This window comes from Tasmannia lanceolata, unplaced genomic scaffold, assembly GCF_043159265.1.
Source record: "Tasmannia lanceolata isolate RefF3 unplaced genomic scaffold, GAP_Taslan_0.1 ptg000003l, whole genome shotgun sequence".
NCBI classification, from domain to species: Eukaryota; Viridiplantae; Streptophyta; class Magnoliopsida; order Canellales; family Winteraceae; genus Tasmannia; species Tasmannia lanceolata.
Window position 1 is genome coordinate 1,509,891 of NW_027518680.1, and position 22,176 is coordinate 1,532,066.

Sequence of the window (22,176 nt, forward strand, 5' to 3'; positions counted from 1 at the left end):
TTAAAGGCCCTCACATAGATAGGGTGTCTACAAAAAATCAGATCCATAGGATCATCCCAACCTACGATTTGTGGAGGTAAAATGGATGTCTTTAAACCTTCACAAATTAGTCCATTTTTTGCCTCCACAGTTTGAATGGTTAGGATGATCCTATGGATCTGATTTTTTATGGACACCCTATCTATGTGAGGGCCTTAAAAATGAATGGTTTGGATCACCCAAATAATGTGACCCCCACTGTATTTTAAGCTAGTGTGTAGATAACTTATCTACACATATGTGTAGGAACCGTTTTCTCATATATATATATATATATATATATATATATATATAGACACACACACACACACACACACAATTGCAAAAAATAATAACTCTATTGAACCCTAACCAAAATGAAAGCTACAAAGCCACCCTTAATTAGTAAAAAGTACTAAAAATTTCCTTAATCCATCACTAAAATTGCACCTGGCAAAAGAACACTTAATTACATTTTGTGAAGCTAACCTAGCACCAACGCGGTTCCCCTTGAAGATGTCTAAGGCCTACCATATGAAAATCAAGCACCTAACGGAAGTTACATTATCCAAAAGCCCGGGGTGTAGAAGTGCATCAATCAACAACTCTCACAATGTATTTGGTTAAAGATAGATTCAATATGATCAAAGACATTGGGAGTGATTCGCATTCACTGCCCACCAATTGGAAGGTGAGTAGTAGTTGTTGGTGCTACACTCGGTTGGTATTACGCTCTTAAGGTTGTATTGTTTACACTATTTAGTTAGTATTTTTTTAACATACAATAATATTTAATTAAATAATAGTGAATCCCTGATAATGCATAACGAAATTAGTTATTTACATCACAACAAAGGCTCTAGATGTTAATATTTAAAAAATAAATATCAATAAGAAAAAAATGTTCCCCCCGGTCATTCTAGTCTCACATAGAATCTCATAGTAGAAGTTCCTTCATCTTAGTGCCTATAATACGCAATATTCCAAAACCAAAGTTACAGTCCTCAGTTGTGATGTAGAGTTAAACCCATTAGTCAACTAGTAACACAATGCTGTGCATTTGACTTGGTTTCACCCAATAATCCCCAAAGATGAATTCTGCATTTCAACCCCTAATTCACTACAATTTAAGCATATGGGTGAGCCACATGTAGCACTACACAGTACACACTAATAGATGTTAATATTTGTCACATGTTTGTCATCTCCAAAAATCCATATGTGGACTTCAAAAAGCACTAAGGGCATGGTCCCATAAAGAAGTACTAAACATTATTGGAAAATCTAGATTTCATTCAAAATTCCTATTCCAGCATATAATGGTCCAAATCCAGTGGTCCCATAAAGCTTTGATATTTCGCCTCCAAGCAGTCGGAATCAAAGGTCCCGAAAACTTATATCCAAAGAGAAAATGGACCCCAGTAAGCTAAATTTTTTTTCCTTATCTCTAATGCATAACGATTGAAAAATACATTTAGGCTTCATGAGATCCAACATTAATCACCGCGTAGAGTTCTAGAAGTGTCAATTAGTCAGAATTAGATACTGAACCCTTAAAAAAACTAAGACATCAGTACTCCACAATCTAAGTCAGTAGCAGTATACTACTTGACATGGACATCCACTAATTAAGAGCCAGGAACTATGCCCACTAGGTTGAGAAATTAAATTCCAACAGCCAAAGATTTTCTGACACACCTAAAATATGAAACTACATGGAAGAACTTATCTTTTTAGAAAATATTATAGCCCCTGACCATAAACCAATTTACAAAATATTGAACCTAAAGTATCAGTATTAACCCTAGTGAATGCAACATTCCATGTAAAAGTTGTCACTGTAGCAGAATGTATGCCTAGCTTCAAAAATAAATGTTAATTATGAAGATCCTGTATTGCAACTAAAAACAAATCCATCAGAACTTATTTACCTCTCCAAGACGATCAAAAGCTCCAGAAACACCACCATACAATGTTGAGAAAATTGCATACCATATTTGAGTGTCCATAAAATATACCTGCACAAACTTGCCCACTCAGATGAGATACTTTGCCAAGGTCAAATATATGAACTCCCATTTATATCAAAACCTTCTAGATATTTCAAATGAAACAAAAAAGAAATTAAGTACTGAGACATACCAAGACCACAGGTGCCCAGAGTGATACAACAGCGGCAAAATTGTTCTTAGCTGCGTTGAGAAAAAAGAACAGACACATTAAAAATGAACAGAAAGACAGGAAATCATGGACAAACAAATAGATGGCTACCATCAGGGAAAAATTCGTGCCAAGCGTATTTAACATGGCGAACATTCATTATGTCTTTCGTCGGCTTCACCAAAGGTTTTATCTGGCAAGTACGACAGATTAAAAAAAAAAAACCAAACAGAATCACCACCTGTTACACGAGAATATTCTCAAGGATTATACCCAAAACAATATATTAGAAATTTACTTGGATATAATAGCTGAAAGCGAATTTGGAACAAAGAAGCAAGACCCAGAACAGAGTATACCTGAAGAAGAAATAGACTTTTGATATTAAGTAGATTTGGAAATAAAAAATAAAAAGAAAACTATGATCATATATTCAAACTATAAGTATGAGTACTCCTGATACTTACTTGAAAAGCGCAAACTGACTTTCATGCATTCCCCTACCAACATAAATTCTCGGCTGCAAATAGCAATTGAATTAATGCATCCAAAATAAATAATGAAACATGTTCATAGATAGACAAAGCATAGAGATAAATCAAAGGGAATACATGATCGTAAAAGGTATAAGACTAAAGGTGATCACTGTAGCAAGTGTGATTGCAAGCATGTAAGGGTACTGATGGGATTGGCATTTAATCACTTCTGAGAGACGTTTACATAATTTTATAGAAGTCTCATTTGCTTAATAAAATCGTGGAAAAGAGGGTTTATGAGCACTTCTCCCTTCCCCTTCTCTTTCTCAACTCACAAATTCTCTCCCTCTTCTCCTCTCATTTCTTCTTTGGCATTTTCTCTTAGCCTCCCTCATCGCTATTCATTTTAGCTGCCAGATCCCCTTTCTCTCTTGGACTTGGTGCTTGAGATCTTCTATATGGTGGATTAAGATGGTTTCATGTTAATAAAAGCCATCTTGAGATGAGAAATTGTGCACCACTCTTTTCATGTTAATCCCCTTTCAACTTCTTTCTCTTTTCATGTTTAATCCCTTTTCAACATCTTTCCATTCCCATACTATTAATAGTATGGCATACCTATTGTTACAAGGAAAGAGGAATTTCACTCTCCATCCTCAACAACTTTGGGTGTAATCATTCTTTGCTTCTTACAGTTCATATCTTTCCAAAATCTCTACTCTTTGTCCATATTAAGTGTGGCTAAGGATTGTGCGACTAGATCTTGAAATCATCACATAGCGCAGCCACTTCCTTTTCGAAGTGGGACCCATCAGAAAACAGATCATGCAGTATGCCATACTCAACTCAACTCAACTCAACAAAGCCTTTGTACCAAACTAGTTGGGGTAGGCTAAATGAATCCTTTAGAAAAATTTCCAATTATTTCTATACCCTAGGCTGAAAAAGACCCCGGTGAGGTCAGAGTATGGAGCTCTGATGGAGGGATGTGAATCAGTTTAGTATGGTCCTGGCATCTAAGACATTTTTTTGACAAATTTGTGGCAATTTGTCTCCATTGTGGACCAGAAGTAACCTTGTCCAGGTATCAAAGTGAAGGAAGGCAATGTGAGAAGAGATGACAGATGTCATAAAAAAAGACAGTTTGGAGCCGATGGAACTATTGTAAGGTACAAAGCATGGTTAGAAACCAAGTGCTGTGGATAATGAAATACATATGTTGTAGGTAACTTGGAGATGTTTGACCCAATTACAAAGATACTTATATTCGTGTGATCCTATCAGTTTCTGCTTATCGTGGATGGGCACTTTCACCAACTTGATGTCAAGAATGCCTTTTGCATGGTTATCTAAAAAGAAGTGTATATGGATGTGCCACCGGATTTTTCATGCTTAGAAGGAAAGACATGTTGCTTGAAGAAATCTATTTATAGATTGAAACAATACCTCAAAGAATAATTTGACAAAATTAGTAGGGTTGTATTGGAAGTTGGTTTTCAATGAAGTACACAAGATAATTCTGCCATTGTTAAGAAAGTGAAGAGTAGACCACTCTCTTAACTTTTTACGTTGATATTGTATTAATAGGGGAAGTTGGTTTTCAATGAAGTAAACAAGATAATTCTGTCATTGTTAAGAAAGTGAAGAGTAGACCACTCTCTTAACTTTTTACGTTGATATTGTAATGATAGGGGGTGATCGTGATTCTATTATTCAGTTGAAGGACCATTTACAAAAGATTTAGGAACTCTTAGATATTTTCTAAGGGTTTAAGGTTAAACAGTTTAAGAAAGGAATCTTTATATCGGAAATAAACTATGTCCAACCTATTAAGAAATAGTACACCTATTGATTATAGTCTACAGCGAAGTTGCCATCTCACTATAACTCGGATTGTCAAAGTATACGAAGTTAGAGTGGTAATCCAATTCATACATTATGTTGATTCTCATATGGAGGTTGTTCGTCACATCCTTTGATATTTGAAGGGCTATGCTCTCTACGTTATGATCTTCTTAACCCAAATCATGGATATCTTCATGTTTCATAATTTATTTATGTTGATTGGGATGGGAAGAATCTCCTCTAAATCGTAGGTCTACATCTCGTTATTGTACTTTTGTTGGAGGCAATTTGGAGACATGGAAAAAAAATGAAACAGTTAGATTTGGCTAGATCAAGTGTTGAAGGTGAGTATATGCCCATGGCTCATACTACTCGCACTTCACTGTTAGAGATTGGATTTTTATGATCAACCAGTGCTTCATTGTGATAAACAGAAAGCTATTCATGTCACCAATTAAGTGTTCAACTAGAGTACAAAATGTATAGAAGTTGATTGTCACTTTCTTGGGAAGAAGAAGACTACATGGCTGATTCGTACTCTGTGTGTCCGCTCAATGGATGGTTGGTAGATGTGTTTACCAAGCCTTTAGGTCGTACAATTTTTTGGAGGATTTTGTGGAATTGGGTAAAAAGATTGTCTTATTCCCAACTTGAGGGAAAGTGTTAGTGGTGTGTTTACCTTAGTTTTCACATGTTAGGTTAAAGGGGTATTAGTGAGATTTACATTTATCACTTATCAGTAGCACTTTATGTAATTTTGTAGAAGACTCATTCACCTAATAATAAAATCATGGGAGAAAGCGTTTACGACCACATCTCTCTTTCTCCTCTTTCACACCTCACAAACTCACTCTCTCCTTCTCCCTATTTACAGATTTATAGGCAAGATAATCATAACGACAAGAACTTTGAACTGTTAAAATATTCAGTAATTTAAGGGAGAAATTACATTATATTTTTAAAATTAACCACTCATAAAGTGTTACCTTTTTTGTTTTTAATTTAGTTTTAGGCTTTTAACATCTAAACTCCATATCAACTTTTCCATTAAACTTCTGGATATGATGTTCATAGAAAGATGAGTGAACTATCTTAACTTGTTCTGGAAATTTTACATAAAATGTTAGGTTTATAAAACTCCCATAATGCTCTGCTGGTGCAATTTCAATAACTAATCTTAGATATACAGCACTAAGAATGCTTGCAAATTGAAAATCCTCACCAATTTATCATGCATGTTGCATCTGCTTAAACTCATAGGCTTACAGTAAAAGCAACATAAACTTTAGTTAAGGTGGTGTTGTTTTTTTTTTTTTTTGGGAAAGGCTAAAGTTTTGTTATGATTTCTCAGTCTGTGCTATGAACCTATGGTTAACACCTATATAAATTACCCAATTTGAACCGCTAGACCATGAAAAATATAATGAATTTTATAAAAACAGGCATCACAAATAGCAGGGGATGATAAAGGATCAGCCTCATAGCAAACACCAGTAATTCAATCCACAAAATCAAAGAAAACATAGAAAATACAAGTAAGGTTTGAAGGATAGAAAAAATTTTAAGGATGGAAAACAAAAGGTGCAAGTTTTCAATTAAGTGGTTGCATTGGAACATGAAGAAGAAAGCACTCAGCATCAAGGTTGCCAGAGCGGGAATCGAAAGCGGGAATCGAAAGCAGGAATCGAAGGCTCCCAGGGAAGAATCCTACTCAAGGTTGCCAGAGCGGGAATCGAAACGGGAATCGAAAGCGGGAATCAAAGGCTCCCAGGGAAGAATCTTGCTTCCTTGCTCAGCATCATTGGAGTTTGAAATTAAGGTCAGTAATCAGTAATGAACAAAAAAGTGTTTAATTTACACTCATATCAAATAATGTACAAATATAGTATTTACTTTACAGTCATATGAAATACTTTTTCAACAATTAGATGCATCAATTATTGAGCCATTTTCCTTCTAAGATGACATCACTGATAATACTTCAATTTTCTAGGGATTTCCAAAAATGTCCACAAGATAACATCGCTGAACTAATTATGTTCTTCCAGAGATTTCCTCAAACAGATAGATTAGCATCACTCCAATTCAGAGTATAATGCAGTTGTCTCCCAGAAGTTCATTTCATGGGCATTTCGGATCAAGTAACATGCTACATTTGGTTAACAATTGACATCAGAGTTTACATGAAAACAGATAGGTGCAAAGCAAGGAAAAAAGAAAAAAAAAAAAAAAAAATATATATATATATATATATATATAGAGAGAGAGAGAGAGGGAGAGAGAGAGAGAGAGTACCTGTGACCACCACAAAAGAAACCTTATGATATGCCAATCCGAGTTCTCAATCCATCGCCGAAGCATTGGAAATATAAAGAGTACTCCTGCTAGTAAATTGGGAAGCAAGTATACTATCACAGCCATGATATACAAAGGCGGTATACCCTTTACTTGGCGAAGCACCTTTGTCAAATCTTTAATTGCCATAGAGGTAATTGACAAGGAATTGATGTAGCAAAGTGGAAGAAGAACGGCCCAAGCAAGACTAACTAGTATCTTGAGAACATTTCTCAACACATCAGTAAATTTCCACCTATGATAGCCAGGGAAGTTCAAAACAAGATCCAGAACACCTACATCAACAAACAAGACACAAAATAATCGATGAACACTCCAGCTTCAACGTCACAAAATTAATCTCAAAAGTGAAAATGGGGAACACCAAAAATGAAAAATCATATTTTCATATGTACAGAATGCCAAAGTGTTAAAGATGATATCATAAAATATCTTACATTAACCTTGAGATAAAAAAGAGAAAATGATTGTTAGAGAAAGGATGGAGAAAAGGAAAAGTGAGTTAAGGAAAACTCCCCCTCACTATGTATTTATATAAAGATAGAATGTTACAAATGACCATTATGCCCTTAGGCATATGCATACATCTAACTCTCCCCCTCAAGCTGGAATGTAAATGTCAAACATTCCTGGCTTGCTACAAATGTCACTTAATTTTGCTTTGTTCAATGGTTTGGTCAACATATCAGCTAATTGGTCCACCAATCTAGTCCATATCTCCCCTTTCTAAATCCTATGCCGGATAAAGTGGCAATCGACCTCAATATGATTGGTCCTCTCATGAAAGACCGGATTTGTGGCAATATGAATCGCAGCCTTGTTGTCACAATATAACTGAGAAGGAGATGACGGAAGAAAACCGATCTTGAGAAAAGAGAGCGTAACCAAATAAGCTCTCCACTTGTGTGGGCCATGGCTCTATATTTAGCCTCGGCACTAGATTTAGAGATAACATCCTGCTTCTTACTTCGTCATGACACAAGGTTACCTCCCTCAAACGCGCGATATCCTGTGGTAGATCTCCCAAGGAAGCAGGATTCTTCCCTGGGAGCCTTCGATTCCCGCTTTCGATTCCCGCTCTGGCAACCTTGCGCAGGATTCTTCCCTGGAAGCCTTCGATTCCCGTTTCGATTCCCGCTTTCGATTCCTGCTCTGGCAACCTTGAGATCTCCTGTCAGCTGGAGATCCTGCCCAACCTGCATCTGTGTACCCTTCTATCTTCTAATGTCCATACTTTTTGAACAACAAACCACTACTTGGAGCACTTTTCAAGTACCGAAGAATCTGAAGAACTACTGCCCAGTGTGAAGTACGAGGTGAACTCATATGTTGGCTGACAGCACCAACAGCAAAGGAGATGTTTGGGCGAGTGACTGTAAAATATATAAGTTTACCAACCAACCTCCTGTATCTGTCAGGGTCATCTAATAAGTCTCCCTCTTCGGGAAGCAATCTCACATTTGGGTCCATGGGAATTGAGGTAGGTTTCACTCCAAGATAACATGTCTCCTCAAGTAAGTCCATGACGTATTTCCTCTGTGAGAGGGAGACCCCCCTGGTGGAATACGCTATCTCAATGCCAATGAAGTATCTAAGATGGCCCAAATCTTTTGTAGAGAATTCTTTTTGCAAGATCTTCAATTTCTGGATCCCCACTGAATCACTGCCAGTAATGATGATGTCATCAACGTAGACTATCAATAGTACACAACCACCAGCAGACTGATAGTTGAAGGCAGAGTGATCAACTGCGCATTGCTTCATGCCAAAGCGCATGATAGCATCACTAAACCTCCCAAACCATGCTCTAGGGGACTCCTTGAGGTCGTAGATGGATTTCTTCAATCGACATACGGAGGAGAACATCTCCCTTGAGCAACATATACCCAGGAGGTTGCTCCATGTACACCTCCGTGAGCTCACCATGAAAGAAGGCATTCTTGACATCTAACTGATATAGAGGCCATCCATGGTTGACAGCAAGAGACAGGAGAACACGTACAGAAGGTATCTTCGCAATCGGAGAAAAAGTCTGACAATAGTCCACGCCAAAGGTTTAAGTACAGCCTTTGTCAACCAAACGTGCCATAAGGCGCTCAAGAGACCCATCAGGTAAATATTTAACCGTGTAAACTCAACGATAGCCAACAGGACGAGCAATGGAAGGAAGAGGTACTAAGTCCTAAGTCTGATTGACCTAAAGGGCCTCCATCTCGAGATCCATAGTTGCCCGCCACCCTAGGTGATCGAGTGCCTCAGGCAATGAATGTGGCAAAGAAACAGAGGACAAGACAGACACAAAACTATGAAAAATAGGTGTGAGAGAATCATATGAAACAACAGAAGAGATAGGATGAGCAGTACTACGAGAACGAGTACGATAAGGGAGGAGATGGAGAGGGAGTGACTACAGGGGCAGGAGGAACGGGAATAGGTAGAGGAAAATCCGAATCAGGAGAGTGGGGTGTATCATCCTGAGGGTTGCGAAAGTAAGACTCGGTCTCAAAGAAGGAGACATCTGCCGAAACAAAGGAAGATACATCATTCAGATCTAGGATCCAACTTATCCAGACTAGGACCAATGTTGTGAACAAAGCACACACAACCAAAGATCCGAGGAGTGAGAGGGAAAGGTTCATGATGAGGACATAAAATAGCAAAGGTGCCTCCACCACGGGTAGCATGATCACCCACTCCATATGCCGTTGTCACAGTGCTATCAACAGAAGGAGACGGCACGGAATTACCAAGAAGACGTTATTGGGCACACAAACAAACTCCTGAAGGGAAGGCATAGTGCCAGAGCCAAATATTTGTTGTCGAAGATGTAGGAACTCAGGGCCCAAAGTCTCGAGGAAGTGAACAATACGAAGTTTATCACGCTGTTGGGCGGCTGTAGTCAGATCAGTGGTAAGGGGCGTATGGTAATGGGAAACAAATTGACTATAATAGGCAGAAAGAGGAGTGTCACCACGCCGAAGATGCATCCACTGTGAATAGGTGGCACAGATGTGGGCTAGGCACCCCAGAATAGAGGGCATCAGTATGATCCCAAATATGGCGGGAAGTCGAAAGGTACATCATGGTACCCGCAATCTGAGTAGTCATACTCTGCTAGAGGAGAGTACGTATAAGGGCATCATCATGTTCCCATTTCTCATAAGTGGGATCAGTGGTAGCAGAAGGATCACGACGAATAAGGGACACCTTCCCCCTAGCAAGGAGGTAAGTCTCCACGGCCAGTTTCCAATTCAAGTAATTGGATCCATCAAGCTTGACTGTGGTCATAGGTGGGAATGAACCATCCACCGAAAAAGAGGGACTATACGAAGAGTAGGATGTGCGAGGCGGAGGGCAGGAGCCATAGAAGGCTGCCCTAGAGAGGGATCCTCAATGATGGATTGATGGGGGAATCCATCTTTAGAAACCGAAGCTAAGAGGCCCAACGACGATAAGGGACGACTCCGAGAATGGAGATCGGAGATGTCAAGAATAGAGATCGCGGCTCCAAGAGGAAACAACAGAGGTAGAAGGCATGAGAGAGCCTCTAAGGCATGAAGGAAACGATAAGGAGTCGGAGCCATGGAGAGAAGAGAAGAAGGGGGTAAGGGATCTAAAACATGAGGAAAGGAAAAGGGGATTAGGGTTTGAAACTTAAGGAATATGGTATGGAGGGGTGTCGATGGTATCAAAACCCTATGGCTCTGATACCATGTTAGAGAAGGATGGAGAAGACGAAAAGTGAGTTAGGGAAAACCCCCTCACTTATGTATTTATATAAAGAGAGAATGTTACAAATGACCATTATGCCCTCAGGCATATACATACATCTAACAATGATGATGTAAAGTACTAATGTAAAGAGAATTAAAATGGTAAAGTATCCTAGTTGTTGTTAGCCAAACTGAAATCGCCTTTGACCAAATATGCGAGAGTGGGTAGGATAGCAAGATAGGAAACACAGATAATATAGGAAAGTGTCATTGCCTCTTAACCACCCCAAAAAATTCCATTGGAGGTCTGTTAGCTAGAAAATATATAGAGATGAGAAGAGATGAGCAATTACGATGCAATAAAACCAACTACCCAAGACTTTGATGTAGCATTTTTACCTCTAACGCTGTTATTATCAATGGAGGAGAAAATATCGATAGAGGACAACGAAGATGCATCAGTAGTAATTCGATTAGGATCAATTAGATAAACACTAGGATCATATAAAAATCACTTGTAGGGTAAAGAGAAAACTATAGAATACTCTCCTTGAAGAATAACGCGACTGACCAGTCAAAAGGCAACTCATGTAAGTGACTAGCATAAGCCTATCACATCATAGAAATAAATCTAAATGAATCTATATGAAACCTAACTTCGGACACTTACGAATCCTTAAAAGAAAATATCTTAAATATGTCTTAAAAGTTAAAACCAGTATTTCAAAACACGGATAAGGGTCAAAATGCGGCAAACCAAATCCTAGTCGAATCGGAACGACATGGTTGACTACTCGGTTGACGCAGCTGAGTACATGAGGCCATAACTTGGGAGAGTCAAAGAATTTTGATTGACTTTGTAGGGAAAAACGCGAACTTAGACAAGACGCGGCCAAGGTAAAAGGGAGTCGACTAGGGGGGGAGTCCATGATGACATAGAGGATTTTTGAAGCTATGCTTAGAACATAGACAACTTTCCTCCTTTGGCTACATGATTTCTCATCGATTGGGGAACAAGGAATCAATCTAATAGGCACACATTAGGTGATCCTTCCACTGAACCAAGTAATAAGATATGAACAAACCCAAATTTGGATAGTCTGCGGGCCTAGGATTTGACGAATTTCATTATTTCTTTGCTAATTAGTCTTTCAATTCCTTCACTCTCTCGATTCATTTGAGCTTAATCCCATCAGGTCGATGCATCTCCCTTCAATATTGTTGCCACCAACTTCAGATCATTTAGCATTTTATAAGGACTCCCATTGAAGAACTTTTGACTGCTGTGCATCAATTTGTCGAGGGCCTCAAGATTCAGCGCGCCATGGAAATCCAAAACATTAGCCCTAGTTCCATTATTTCTATTGTTTTTTCCAATTCATTGATCATGCAATCCTAAAACATAAAGTCCTCTTGTTCTTGCACATCCTCACGTGGAATCATGATCATAGATCAGCCTTATTCAGAGCTGAGGTGGAAAAAAACACTAGCCTCATTCTGTTATAATTTCACTTGGCAAAATATGACTGCACGAGTTGAAAATTGTCCCTGTAGATCCTAGATATCTTTGTGCGTCACGTTGTTAAGTATTCAAGGTAAAGATGCTCACTTGGTTCTTAATCTCTTATATGTGGCAATATGTATTTCTTAGCCATCTATGGTATTCCTATTCCAGTGATGGAAGCTTATGAAATGTTTGAGTTTCTCGTGGGACATTGTCTAATTCAATAAAAAATTGTCACCGAATAAATTGATAACATGTCATAGTATTGCAGATTTCTTTTACAAAAATTTAAGAAGAGAATGCAAAAAAGGAGTCCCAGTTTCTTCAGGATGAGAGTGATTAATACCCAGTGAGCCCAAATCAATGGAACTAGAAACAAGTTGAATTCAATACACACACACAAATATATATATATATATATATATATATATATATATATATATATATATATATATATATATATATACACATTCAAAGCTAAACATGTTCAGGTGATAAGTCTTTATATTAAAAATATCAACTAATACAATGAATTAGACATGCCCGAATAGACTCGGACGCCCATTAAATGCCGCGTTCCTTTCGCATTATCAGTACAAACCAAGTCCAAAAGAAAGTTGATTAAATCCCTTCATGCGTCAAAAACATATATGAGAAAAAATTCATAAACTCCCCAAGTCCACATCAAAATCCCCCAAAAGACTCATGGAGCAAAGAATCTATAGAAGCCCATCTAGGAAGAGAACCAACCTTAACCACTGCATCATCTTTGGGAAATTGGTTCTACATGTCACACACAGAATCCAATAAAATAAAAGTGGTTTAACAATCATGCGCTACAACAGATCAAACAAAGTTAATCCTTCCGTACACCGTAAGTTCCTAACATCACTCAATCGGTGTTTCAAAATCCGGATGGCCAAAGAAAATCCTAGTCGAGTCGACGTGACGCAGTCGAGTCGACGTGACGCAGTCGAGTCGAGTCGACGTGACGCAGTCGAGTCGACGTGACGCAGTCGAGTCGACGTGACGCAGTCGAGTCGACATGACGCAGTCGAGTCGACATGACGCAGTCGAGTGCTCGGTTGATGAGGACGAGTACTCAGTTCACACGGTCATAACTAAGAAGAGTCAAAGGAGCTTTGATTGACTTTCTAGGGCAAAATGCGAACTCATAGAAGAACGCAGCCAAGGTAAAAGGGACTCGACTCAGGCGATTCCATGATGGCGCGGGCAAGTTTTGAAACTATGCTCTCGATCAAGAAGATCACTACAAATCAGCTTGGTTACTTCTAAATAAAGCAACTCCCATGAATTTCTCACCATAATGTGTAATAACAAAATGTCCTTAAGATTAATAGAAATAATCATAGTATCATGGCTCAATTCATGAATGTGTCCACTATAACATACCCTAAATTTTTGGACGGATCATAGTGTTGACCATAACTTTTTTTAGCAGCTACTTTCCATTCCCGACTATATTCATTGATATTGTATAAAGCTACATAAGGCATTTTTTTTTTTTTGAAAGGTAAGTACAATATATATAAAAGGGGCCAGGGGCCCAAAAGAGTACAAGAGGGAATTACAAACTCAAAAGAACAAAAAATCAAGGAGGAAGCGTAGGAAGTACATAAGGCAAAAGGCATTAACAACTCAAAAGAATTATAACGATTATCTTTTAATAAGATATTCATACTTTGGAGGAAGCGTAGGAAGGCTGCCGAGATAAAGATACTAGAGACGGCAAATAGGATATCTTTTCTAAAAATATCCAATGGTGAAGAACCACTCCATGCAACGATTACCATTGCCTGCAGATAAAAAAAAACTCAAGAATATTGGCTGCTTAATGACATACTAGAGTTTAAAAAGGGAAAAAAATAACTAAGTTTGGTCTAGTAGACCTCTGCCTTGCAACCAATACCTGCAGGGCCAATATGTAAAAGGTCCACAAACGGTCGAAACTTCGAAAGATGTGCCAGAATGTTCTGGTCTCAACAAAGTTGGTCTTCCCAGTGCTTTTCTCAGATCTTTTGCGGGATGGTTGTTCCATCTGCATACCATTTCTAGTAAGAAGGGAGCTAATATCCTACAAAACAAAAAAGTGTCACTGACCATTAAATAATTAGTTGCAAACCTGCGTTGTTGTCCTTGAATCACGTGTCGATTTGAAGAAATCACCATCATCTCGCATGGGCCAGCCCAAAGAGAAACAATCAGCTGACCTGAATGATATGTAACACAACTCAAATGTTAGGGGCAAATAACAGAAGCAACCAGCTGACTGAATGTGATTCTAATCTTTGGTATATCAAATCTCTTACAAACCAGAAATATTCATTTAGATCGTCATAGTTACACCAAGATGAAAGAGGAGCTTTTCCATTTCTGCTTTTCTTGGCTTCCTGGATAATCATCACCGACACATCATAGTTTAAGTTGTATCCATAAAAAAATCATGTAGTGCTCACCATGTTTCACTGAAATATACCTTGTCAATCACACGATACAATGGGGATATAACCTTTCTCAGAAAAGCCTCATCATCCCCACCATATGAAGGTTTAATGTTTTCTCCGGTCACAATACTGACATTTCCAGCTAACAGACCATGGAGTTCATATGCCATCTGAAAATAAAAGAGATTTTACCATTAAAAACTAGTACATAAGATATAGTTGATAGCTGATAGTCAGAAAACAAAAGGTTGATGACTATGAATAAGAGAATCTATGAAAATGGATGGAAAAAAAAAACTCACATTATGAAAAATGTAGCATAGGCATTCTGGCATAAAGCGGATATTCGCTGATTCACCCCAAATAAGAAGATAGAGACCCATGTAGAGTATCTTTCTCTGCTGCACTTCTTGTGGCACTTGAGGCAGTCTGAACCATCCATGATTTTGATAAGAACCTAGGACGTTTACACAAAGGAAAGAACAAATGAACCAGCAAGTGCGATAGTGTCTCACCGTAAGCTGTGCTTCCGTCCCAAAAATTTGCACCATGTTTTGTAGTTCTTAAACAGTTTATTCATTACTGCATCTACAGCTCGCTCATCCAGCTGAATTAGAGAAACAGTGCATAAAATGTTGAATAAGGATGACATAAGTGATTCCCAAACGGGCTATGTTACAATGTCTATTTGAAGGAAAATTTCAGAACAGGAACACTCAAGCTACAATCTCCAGAGGACCCAGTCTACAGATACCAAAATTAAATGTCATTTAAGCTTCTTTTGCCTAGCCACTTGAACATACTAATAAAATATTTCCACTATTTACATGCAAAAAATAATACTTCTTTTGCTATGATCTAGGAATGCAAATGTTGAACTTTTAACCAGAAGGAAGACAAGTTAAGTGACTGATCCTTCTATGAGTGAGATGCTTTTTGGAGAATAATCAGGACAATGAATGCTACTACAAACACAAGTCTCAAAATCCTTTCCAATGACTATTTAAAAGGAAATAAATGCACGTGCCTTGTTCAGAGGCTCGGGCTTGGGTAACAGCCTTATATGGACATTAGCAAGAAGTAAAATAATATGCTCCCTTTGGTTCCTGACATTGTCTCTCTGAAAAATCAACATAGAACAAATGAATGAAACCAACAGGATAGTTTCTTCAACGAATTAAAAAATCACTAATCAATGCACTATTCCTAATGTTGTTCTTACAGACCTGAAATCCAAACATAGCCCTCAGCCAATCGAGAAGGTCTAAGTCTCCTGTTTTCTGCCTGTGTTGCTCAAAAGATGTTGGCCAATTCAGGCCACGAGTGTTCCACAGAGCAGCCACAGCAGCCTTAATCTGGTAAATAAAAACCCATGATTTTACAAAACATAGTATGTAATTGTAATAATAATATGTGACTCTGGGTTTTAAATACCTCCTCAAGTTGCATGATAGACTGGGAAGCCCCTGCAGCATCCAGGGGAAGAATGTTGTAGGGAGTGTAGATATCCTTCTTTTCTTGGACATCTCTTGCAGCAGCGATAATCTGCTCAAAGTAATTGAAATAATAATAAATACGCGACTCTGAGTTTTGGTTTTCAAAATAATGACCCATAATAATAATGACCAGAAAGCACTAACCTCTGGTTTAACTTGTTCGACTTTTTCGGTTTTGTTAACAGCACAGAGCACTTCAAAAAGGACTCCTGCGGTTTGGTAGGCTTTTCCAAGTTGGGCTCTATAGAAAATTGACAACACAAGAGAGAGTGATATGAAGCTCAAGACAAGAGTACATGTCTCACTGAGGAATATATGCAAACATATGATGTACATACCGATCTGCTTGTTCCCCTTGGTCCAGTGCTCTGACATAGTGCTCATAGTATTGCTGATAGAAGCTCTCGATTTCTCTTGCATCGCTCTTTTTCACCCTAGCAGCAAGACTCGTAGCATTTTCCTACCACATAAATTCACCTCACCTTCATCAACGTCCAACACTTGAAGTGTGAAAGAAAACAACGAGAAAATACCCCAGTTGTTAACTGATTTCGCCACTCAAAAAATTGGCTTCTCAGCACACATAAACAAAAGCCCAAATTTATCACCTTCACAAGGGCAAATGCCATCTTTAGCAAATGCCAAAATTAAGAGTCACAATATCAATCCACAGCCAAAATCCACAGGAACTTAAAACGCCCCTTTTAATGTGGGAAGTGATAAATTTGTTCCCCTTTTTCACCTGGGACAGCCACTGGTTTATTTTTGAGTTATGAGTACCCTGAAGTGTATTTTTTTTTTTATGCCCGCTTCGTTTGGTTTCTAGTAAAAAAACAAAGGAGGTGACATCAGCTTTACCTCGAAAGTCTCCCATGTAATTTTTTAAGTAATGGTGCTCTCTCTTCCTCTCTCTCTTCCCTCTCACCACTCATAATAACACCATTATCTAATAAATGCTTGTCCCCTCTCTTGTCTCCTCCCTTTTCCCACAAAAATCAAATGGAATTTTTTTTTACTAGCAACCAAACGAGCTAGTGTATTTATGACTACCCTTTTACACTACAAGTGGGTGGCCTGATGAAGAAAAAGGGGCAAATATATTATTTACCTAATAAATGCCTTTCAGGCCCACAGCATGACCCCATCCCCAAGGTTATTGGTTTGGAACAAATTCAAGAAAGGGCCCACTTGTGTAAAACATATGATCTCATGAGATTTTATACGGTGTAAGCCCTTATAGTCCCATATTTTTCAAAAAGTATTGTACGGACCACATCATAGGATGATCCAAACCGTTCATGTGATGGAACACAACGTAAATAGGTTGCTCCTCAAAAATCATTTACATAGGATGATCTTAGCCCTCCGATCTATAGAGGTTTCTATAACATGCAGTTCTCTATAGATCGGAGGGTTGGGATCATCCTATAGAAAATGATTTTTTGGGCACAACCTATTTACGTTGTGGCCCATCACATGGACGGTTTGGATCATCCTATAGTGTGGCCCGTACAGTACCTTTTGAAAAATAAGGGACTAGAAGGGCTTACACCGGGTAAAAACTCTGATCTCACTATGATTTAGGCTTCGCCTGATTTATTGTCTATGCCAATTCAAATCAAATTAGCTACAAGTGTGTGAAGGGAAATGAAAATGGAAATAGAGAGAAATTGTGATACCCTTTCTAATCTCTGCAACAAGGCTGTCTTAAACTGACGAACACCACGTCCAGTGGAGCTAGGGTCCAATCGATGAGCCTTCTCAAAGGCATAGAACCGACCTTTGAAAAAATAAGCAAAACCCCAGCTGGTAAGAAAATGAACGTCTAACTCGGGTCTTGTTGGTTAGGGATTCAACTACTTACAGAGATAAGAGACTCTGGGGCGCTCTGTTTCGATCTCGGTGGCTACTCGGATGATTGGAACTATGCTCCCGAGGGAGGAAGGCACAACCTCGTGGTCAAAAACCTCCAAAGAGAATGTTGTCATGGCTGCACTTCGAGAGGACCTTCTCGTTAGGCCCTGAGGGACTGATCCAGTCGACATTGCTCTTCGTTATGCCTGTGAGGAAATCGAAACAATGTAATGTAAGAATCTCGAATAAGCAATATCAAATAACCAATGAAAGTGGTTTCGGAGCTAAAACGAAAGGTATATTATTCAATCCTTTTTCTTATTTAAGTTCCTCATTAGTTTCGAAAGGAATCTTGTATCATCTCTGAGCATTCTACCCAAGTAAATTATCTAATTTCCCATCCGGTGTAAAAAATCAAGAGCTCAAATTAACAACCTTTGATGTCACTTGTTCACACAAAGATCAAATCAAGAAGCAACACTCACGAAAAATCAAACACAAATCATCAAAGGAGAGAGAGAGAGAGAGAGAGAGAGAGAGAGAGAGAGAGAGGAGGAGGAGGAGGAGGAGGAGGAGAAGAAGAAGAAGAAGAAGAAGAAAATTGGAAACAAAAAGAACAAAAAAAATGAATCACACTCTGGGATTTTAATCTTTAAAAAGTGCAAGAACAGGTTTAGATTATTTCTTGAGTTTTAAAGCATAAACTCACTTTAATGAATCCAAATAATCTCATTATCTCACTTCCTAAAACAGACTCACGCCAAAAGAGAACAAAAAAAAAAAAAAATGAAAATTAGCAAAAAAAAAAAAAAAAAACTGGATTAAACATTCTTTTCCGCTATCGTAATCATATCGTAACGGAAAGAATTCTTCTAAATCGAGTAATGGAACCAGAAAAAAGGAAAATTCTTTCCAACAAATTAAAAAGTGTAATGGAATTCTAAATTCATTAAATCAAGTTTCTAATCAAGCTAAAAAAAAAAAGAAGAAAAAAATAGAAATAAGAAAGGCAGGAACTAAAAAAGGAAAAAATATCGATCTTTGCCGTGATCGCCAGCAGAAACAGATCTCAAAACCCAAACATTTTTAAAAAAATTCAAAACAGGTCTGTTAAAATCAAAATAAATAAATAAGGAGCTCCTAATAAATTCAGATCTAAAAGAAAACATCCGAAAATAGAAATGCAGATGAAGAGAATATCCGTACCTGTCCCAAATTGAGAAAATACAAAGAAAAAAAAAACGGAGAACGTCTAGCTGAAGAGAAGATTCGCCATGGCTAGATTTCTCTTTCCCATTTTTTTTAGGTTTTATTTATTTTTTCTGTGGAAAATCTTTTCAACCCTAGAAATGAAAAAAATTGGGTGGTGGAGCGGGGGTTTTGCTGTAGCTCACCACCTGTGCCTCCCGCCTCTCTCGTTCAATTTCTCCTCCGTTCGAAAATCTATTTCATTGACGGAAATGCCCCTACACTTTTTCAAAAGCTCCTTTAAAACTGCTCTGACTTTTATTTTTAATTCCGGGATTTGCTAGGGAACATCCTAGAACGCATTTCGCGGACCGCTTGTTGCATGAGGGAGCAGCCACGTAGGCGCACTTTTGTATTATTTATTTAGCAAATCCCTTAATTTGTGGTTTTGATTGATTTCCTTTTTATTTGGATTAATTGATTGACTTAAGATAGAGAGATAAAATGCTGCTGACTAGGTTTGGGGGGCCATGCACGTGTGCGCGGCTTTTTACTAACTTGCGCCGGTAATGTACATCTCTTAACCAGACACCCCCCCCCCCCCCCCCCCCCCCTGCACCGTCTAAGCTGTCTGACGGAGGATGAGGGGAGATAGTTTTTTCGCCCCCGACCCCCGACCCACCTTGTAGAATAATGTGCCCCACTGTTAACGTGAACTGTAGTAAGACTTTTACTCTTTTTGACGTCAAATCACATTACCAGGGAGCGCATTATCCTAGAGTGGGGGCGGAGGGGGGGGATGAACAACTCATTGCCCTTTGTTTTGTTTTTTCATTTCAATGGTCATTCCAAGAGAAAATTATTTCTAATTTTTCGGCAATTAATTTGGTAGCTCAGTTGATTGATATTTTGATGGGTGATGATGACAACAAATAAATAAATATGGGAGCTGATATTTACGCCCCTTTTCATTATGCGGACACCCGCATATAAACCTTTTGACAGGCTGAAATGGGTGCTCTGTTACAAAAAAAACGCTAGTTCTACAATGACGTGAATACCCTTCCATGAAACCCCAATTCCATCTCTCTCACGATCAGAATCCCCCCCTAGTTTCCGTATTCTCTCGCCCCAAATTTGCATCCAATATTGTCACCCTCATTACCACTTTCTCTTGCAAGACCAAAATCGAGAGCTTCATGCTCTCTCTCTCTCTCTCTCTCTCTCTCTCTCTCTCTCTCTCACACACACACACAGAGTATCCAATGACTATGTAACCCGGAGTTTTTCATTTTGGGCGATTAGATTCGCTTCTCAAGTGTTCAGTGAAATGCACCAGAGGGATTAGATTTTCTTCTTATTGGCTTAGATATTGGGTGTTGTTGTTAATTAATGGCTGCATATGCTTTTATTTATTTTTTCAGTTGCTTTTCTTTGTTAAGACTAGAGCTTAGTTATTTATGACTATGATTTCATTATTAACAACAGTTATTAGATTGGAAATGAGTTAATGATTTTAGTTATGAAGTTAGAAGCTAAATAAAATTAGGTTGTTTATAGGATTTTGTTTTCTGATTTGCTTCGATATTGTTATTTGATCTCGGCTTAATATACAAGTAGTAATTATAGATTAAGAGAAATGTTAAATTGTTTTGTTTGTACATAATGGTTATGTGGCTTTTATCTTCTTTTTTATTCCCAAGAAGAATTGCATCAATTGCTTTTAATTTGATGCGTTTGTAGCCACGTAGCATGTGCTATTCATTTTATTCTAACTCGCTAATATTTTTTTCACTTTATAACAATTTTTTTTTTCCTACGATGGACATTCAAAGCCAAGAAGAATGCCCTAAGAATATGAAAATACTTCTACCTCTAAAGATGGAGTTTGAAAATCGAGAAGAGCTTCTTGAGCATGTGTCCAATTTTGCAAAATCCCAAGGGTACATTATAAGCATTAAGAAATCGAAAAAGGACAAGAAAGTTATCATTGGATGTGATAGAGGAGTTATTTATAGAAATACTCGTAAGATTCTAGATAATCTTTATCTGAAGGATAGTTGCTCACGCTTGATAAATTGTCCATTTAGAATTGATGGTAGAAGGATCAGCAATTGTTCGTGGATACTCGACATAAAAAATTTGGAGCACAAACATAAAGCTTCAAAAGACATCTCAGGTCATCCCATTTTTTTAGGTTTTATTTTATTTTTTCAGATTTTCTTCATTTCTCTTCTCTATCCTTTTTCTTTGTCTCTCTTTTCTGTGGAAAAACTTTTCAACCCTAGAAATGAAAAAAAAATTTGGGTGGTGGGGAGGGGGTTTTGCTGTCGCTCACCACCTGGCCTCCCGCCTCTCTCGTTCAATTTCTCCTCCGCTCGAAAATCTGTTTCATTGACCGAAATGCCCCTACACTTTTTCAAAATCTCCATTAAAAACTGCTCTGACTTTTATATTTAATTACGGGATTTGCTAGGGACCATCGTAGAACGCATTTGGAGGACCGCTTGTTGCATGAGGGAGCAGCCACGTAGGCGCACTTTTGTATTATTTATTTAGCAAAGCCCTTAATTATTTGGTTTTGATTCATTTCCTTTTTATTTGGATTAACTGATTTACTTAAGATAGAGAGATAAAATGCTGCTGACTAGGTTTGCGGGGCCATGCCCGTGCGCGCGGCTTTTTACTAACTTGTGCCGGTAATGTACATCTCTTACGTCAAGTCATATCACCAGGGAGCGCATTATCCTAGACTGGGGGCGGAGGGGGGGGGGGATGAAAAACTCATTGCACTTTGTTTTGTTTTTTTAATTTCAATGGTCATTCCAAGAGAAAAATATTTCTAATTTTTTCCGCAATTAATTTGGTTGCTCAGTTGATTTGATATTTTGACGGGTGATAAATTAATATACTAGATAAATTAATTTTAATTTTTTTCTCATGTTTTTATTTTTATTTTTTAGCCCAAGTCTAAGTGGGGTTTGGTCACCTAAACTTTAGGCGTATGCGGGTGGTCTTCCTTTGTGTAAAAAAGAAGAAAATCTCCTCTCACGTCCTGTGAATTTTGTGTGGGTTTTCACTGTAGATTTTCTTCATCAAAAA

General features: G+C 38.1%; 1 protein-coding gene across 1 annotated transcript in view; it reads right to left on the bottom strand.

Moving 5' to 3' along the window:
• The window catches only part of LOC143847138 (callose synthase 5-like), a 37,040-nt gene extending 17,828 nt beyond the window's left edge, over positions 1 to 19,212 (bottom strand). The window contains exons 1-21 of the mRNA XM_077355839.1: positions 19,093 to 19,212; positions 17,897 to 18,092; positions 17,712 to 17,812; positions 16,371 to 16,492; positions 16,177 to 16,273; positions 15,971 to 16,081; positions 15,763 to 15,891; positions 15,564 to 15,656; positions 15,052 to 15,143; positions 14,839 to 14,965; positions 14,569 to 14,706; positions 14,406 to 14,482; positions 14,215 to 14,302; positions 14,002 to 14,130; positions 13,774 to 13,888; positions 6,795 to 7,129; positions 2,646 to 2,698; positions 2,477 to 2,537; positions 2,290 to 2,371; positions 2,161 to 2,210; positions 1,950 to 2,036 (exon numbers count right to left, since the gene is read on the bottom strand). Coding sequence (XP_077211954.1) covers positions 1,950 to 2,036; positions 2,161 to 2,210; positions 2,290 to 2,371; positions 2,477 to 2,537; positions 2,646 to 2,698; positions 6,795 to 7,129; positions 13,774 to 13,888; positions 14,002 to 14,130; positions 14,215 to 14,302; positions 14,406 to 14,482; positions 14,569 to 14,706; positions 14,839 to 14,965; positions 15,052 to 15,143; positions 15,564 to 15,656; positions 15,763 to 15,891; positions 15,971 to 16,081; positions 16,177 to 16,273; positions 16,371 to 16,492; positions 17,712 to 17,812; positions 17,897 to 18,077 — 2,268 coding nt within the window. The 5' untranslated portion in view covers positions 18,078 to 18,092; positions 19,093 to 19,212. The remainder of the gene's footprint in view (positions 1 to 1,949; positions 2,037 to 2,160; positions 2,211 to 2,289; positions 2,372 to 2,476; positions 2,538 to 2,645; positions 2,699 to 6,794; positions 7,130 to 13,773; positions 13,889 to 14,001; positions 14,131 to 14,214; positions 14,303 to 14,405; positions 14,483 to 14,568; positions 14,707 to 14,838; positions 14,966 to 15,051; positions 15,144 to 15,563; positions 15,657 to 15,762; positions 15,892 to 15,970; positions 16,082 to 16,176; positions 16,274 to 16,370; positions 16,493 to 17,711; positions 17,813 to 17,896; positions 18,093 to 19,092) is intronic.
• Positions 19,213 to 22,176: the final 2,964 nt, after the last annotated feature.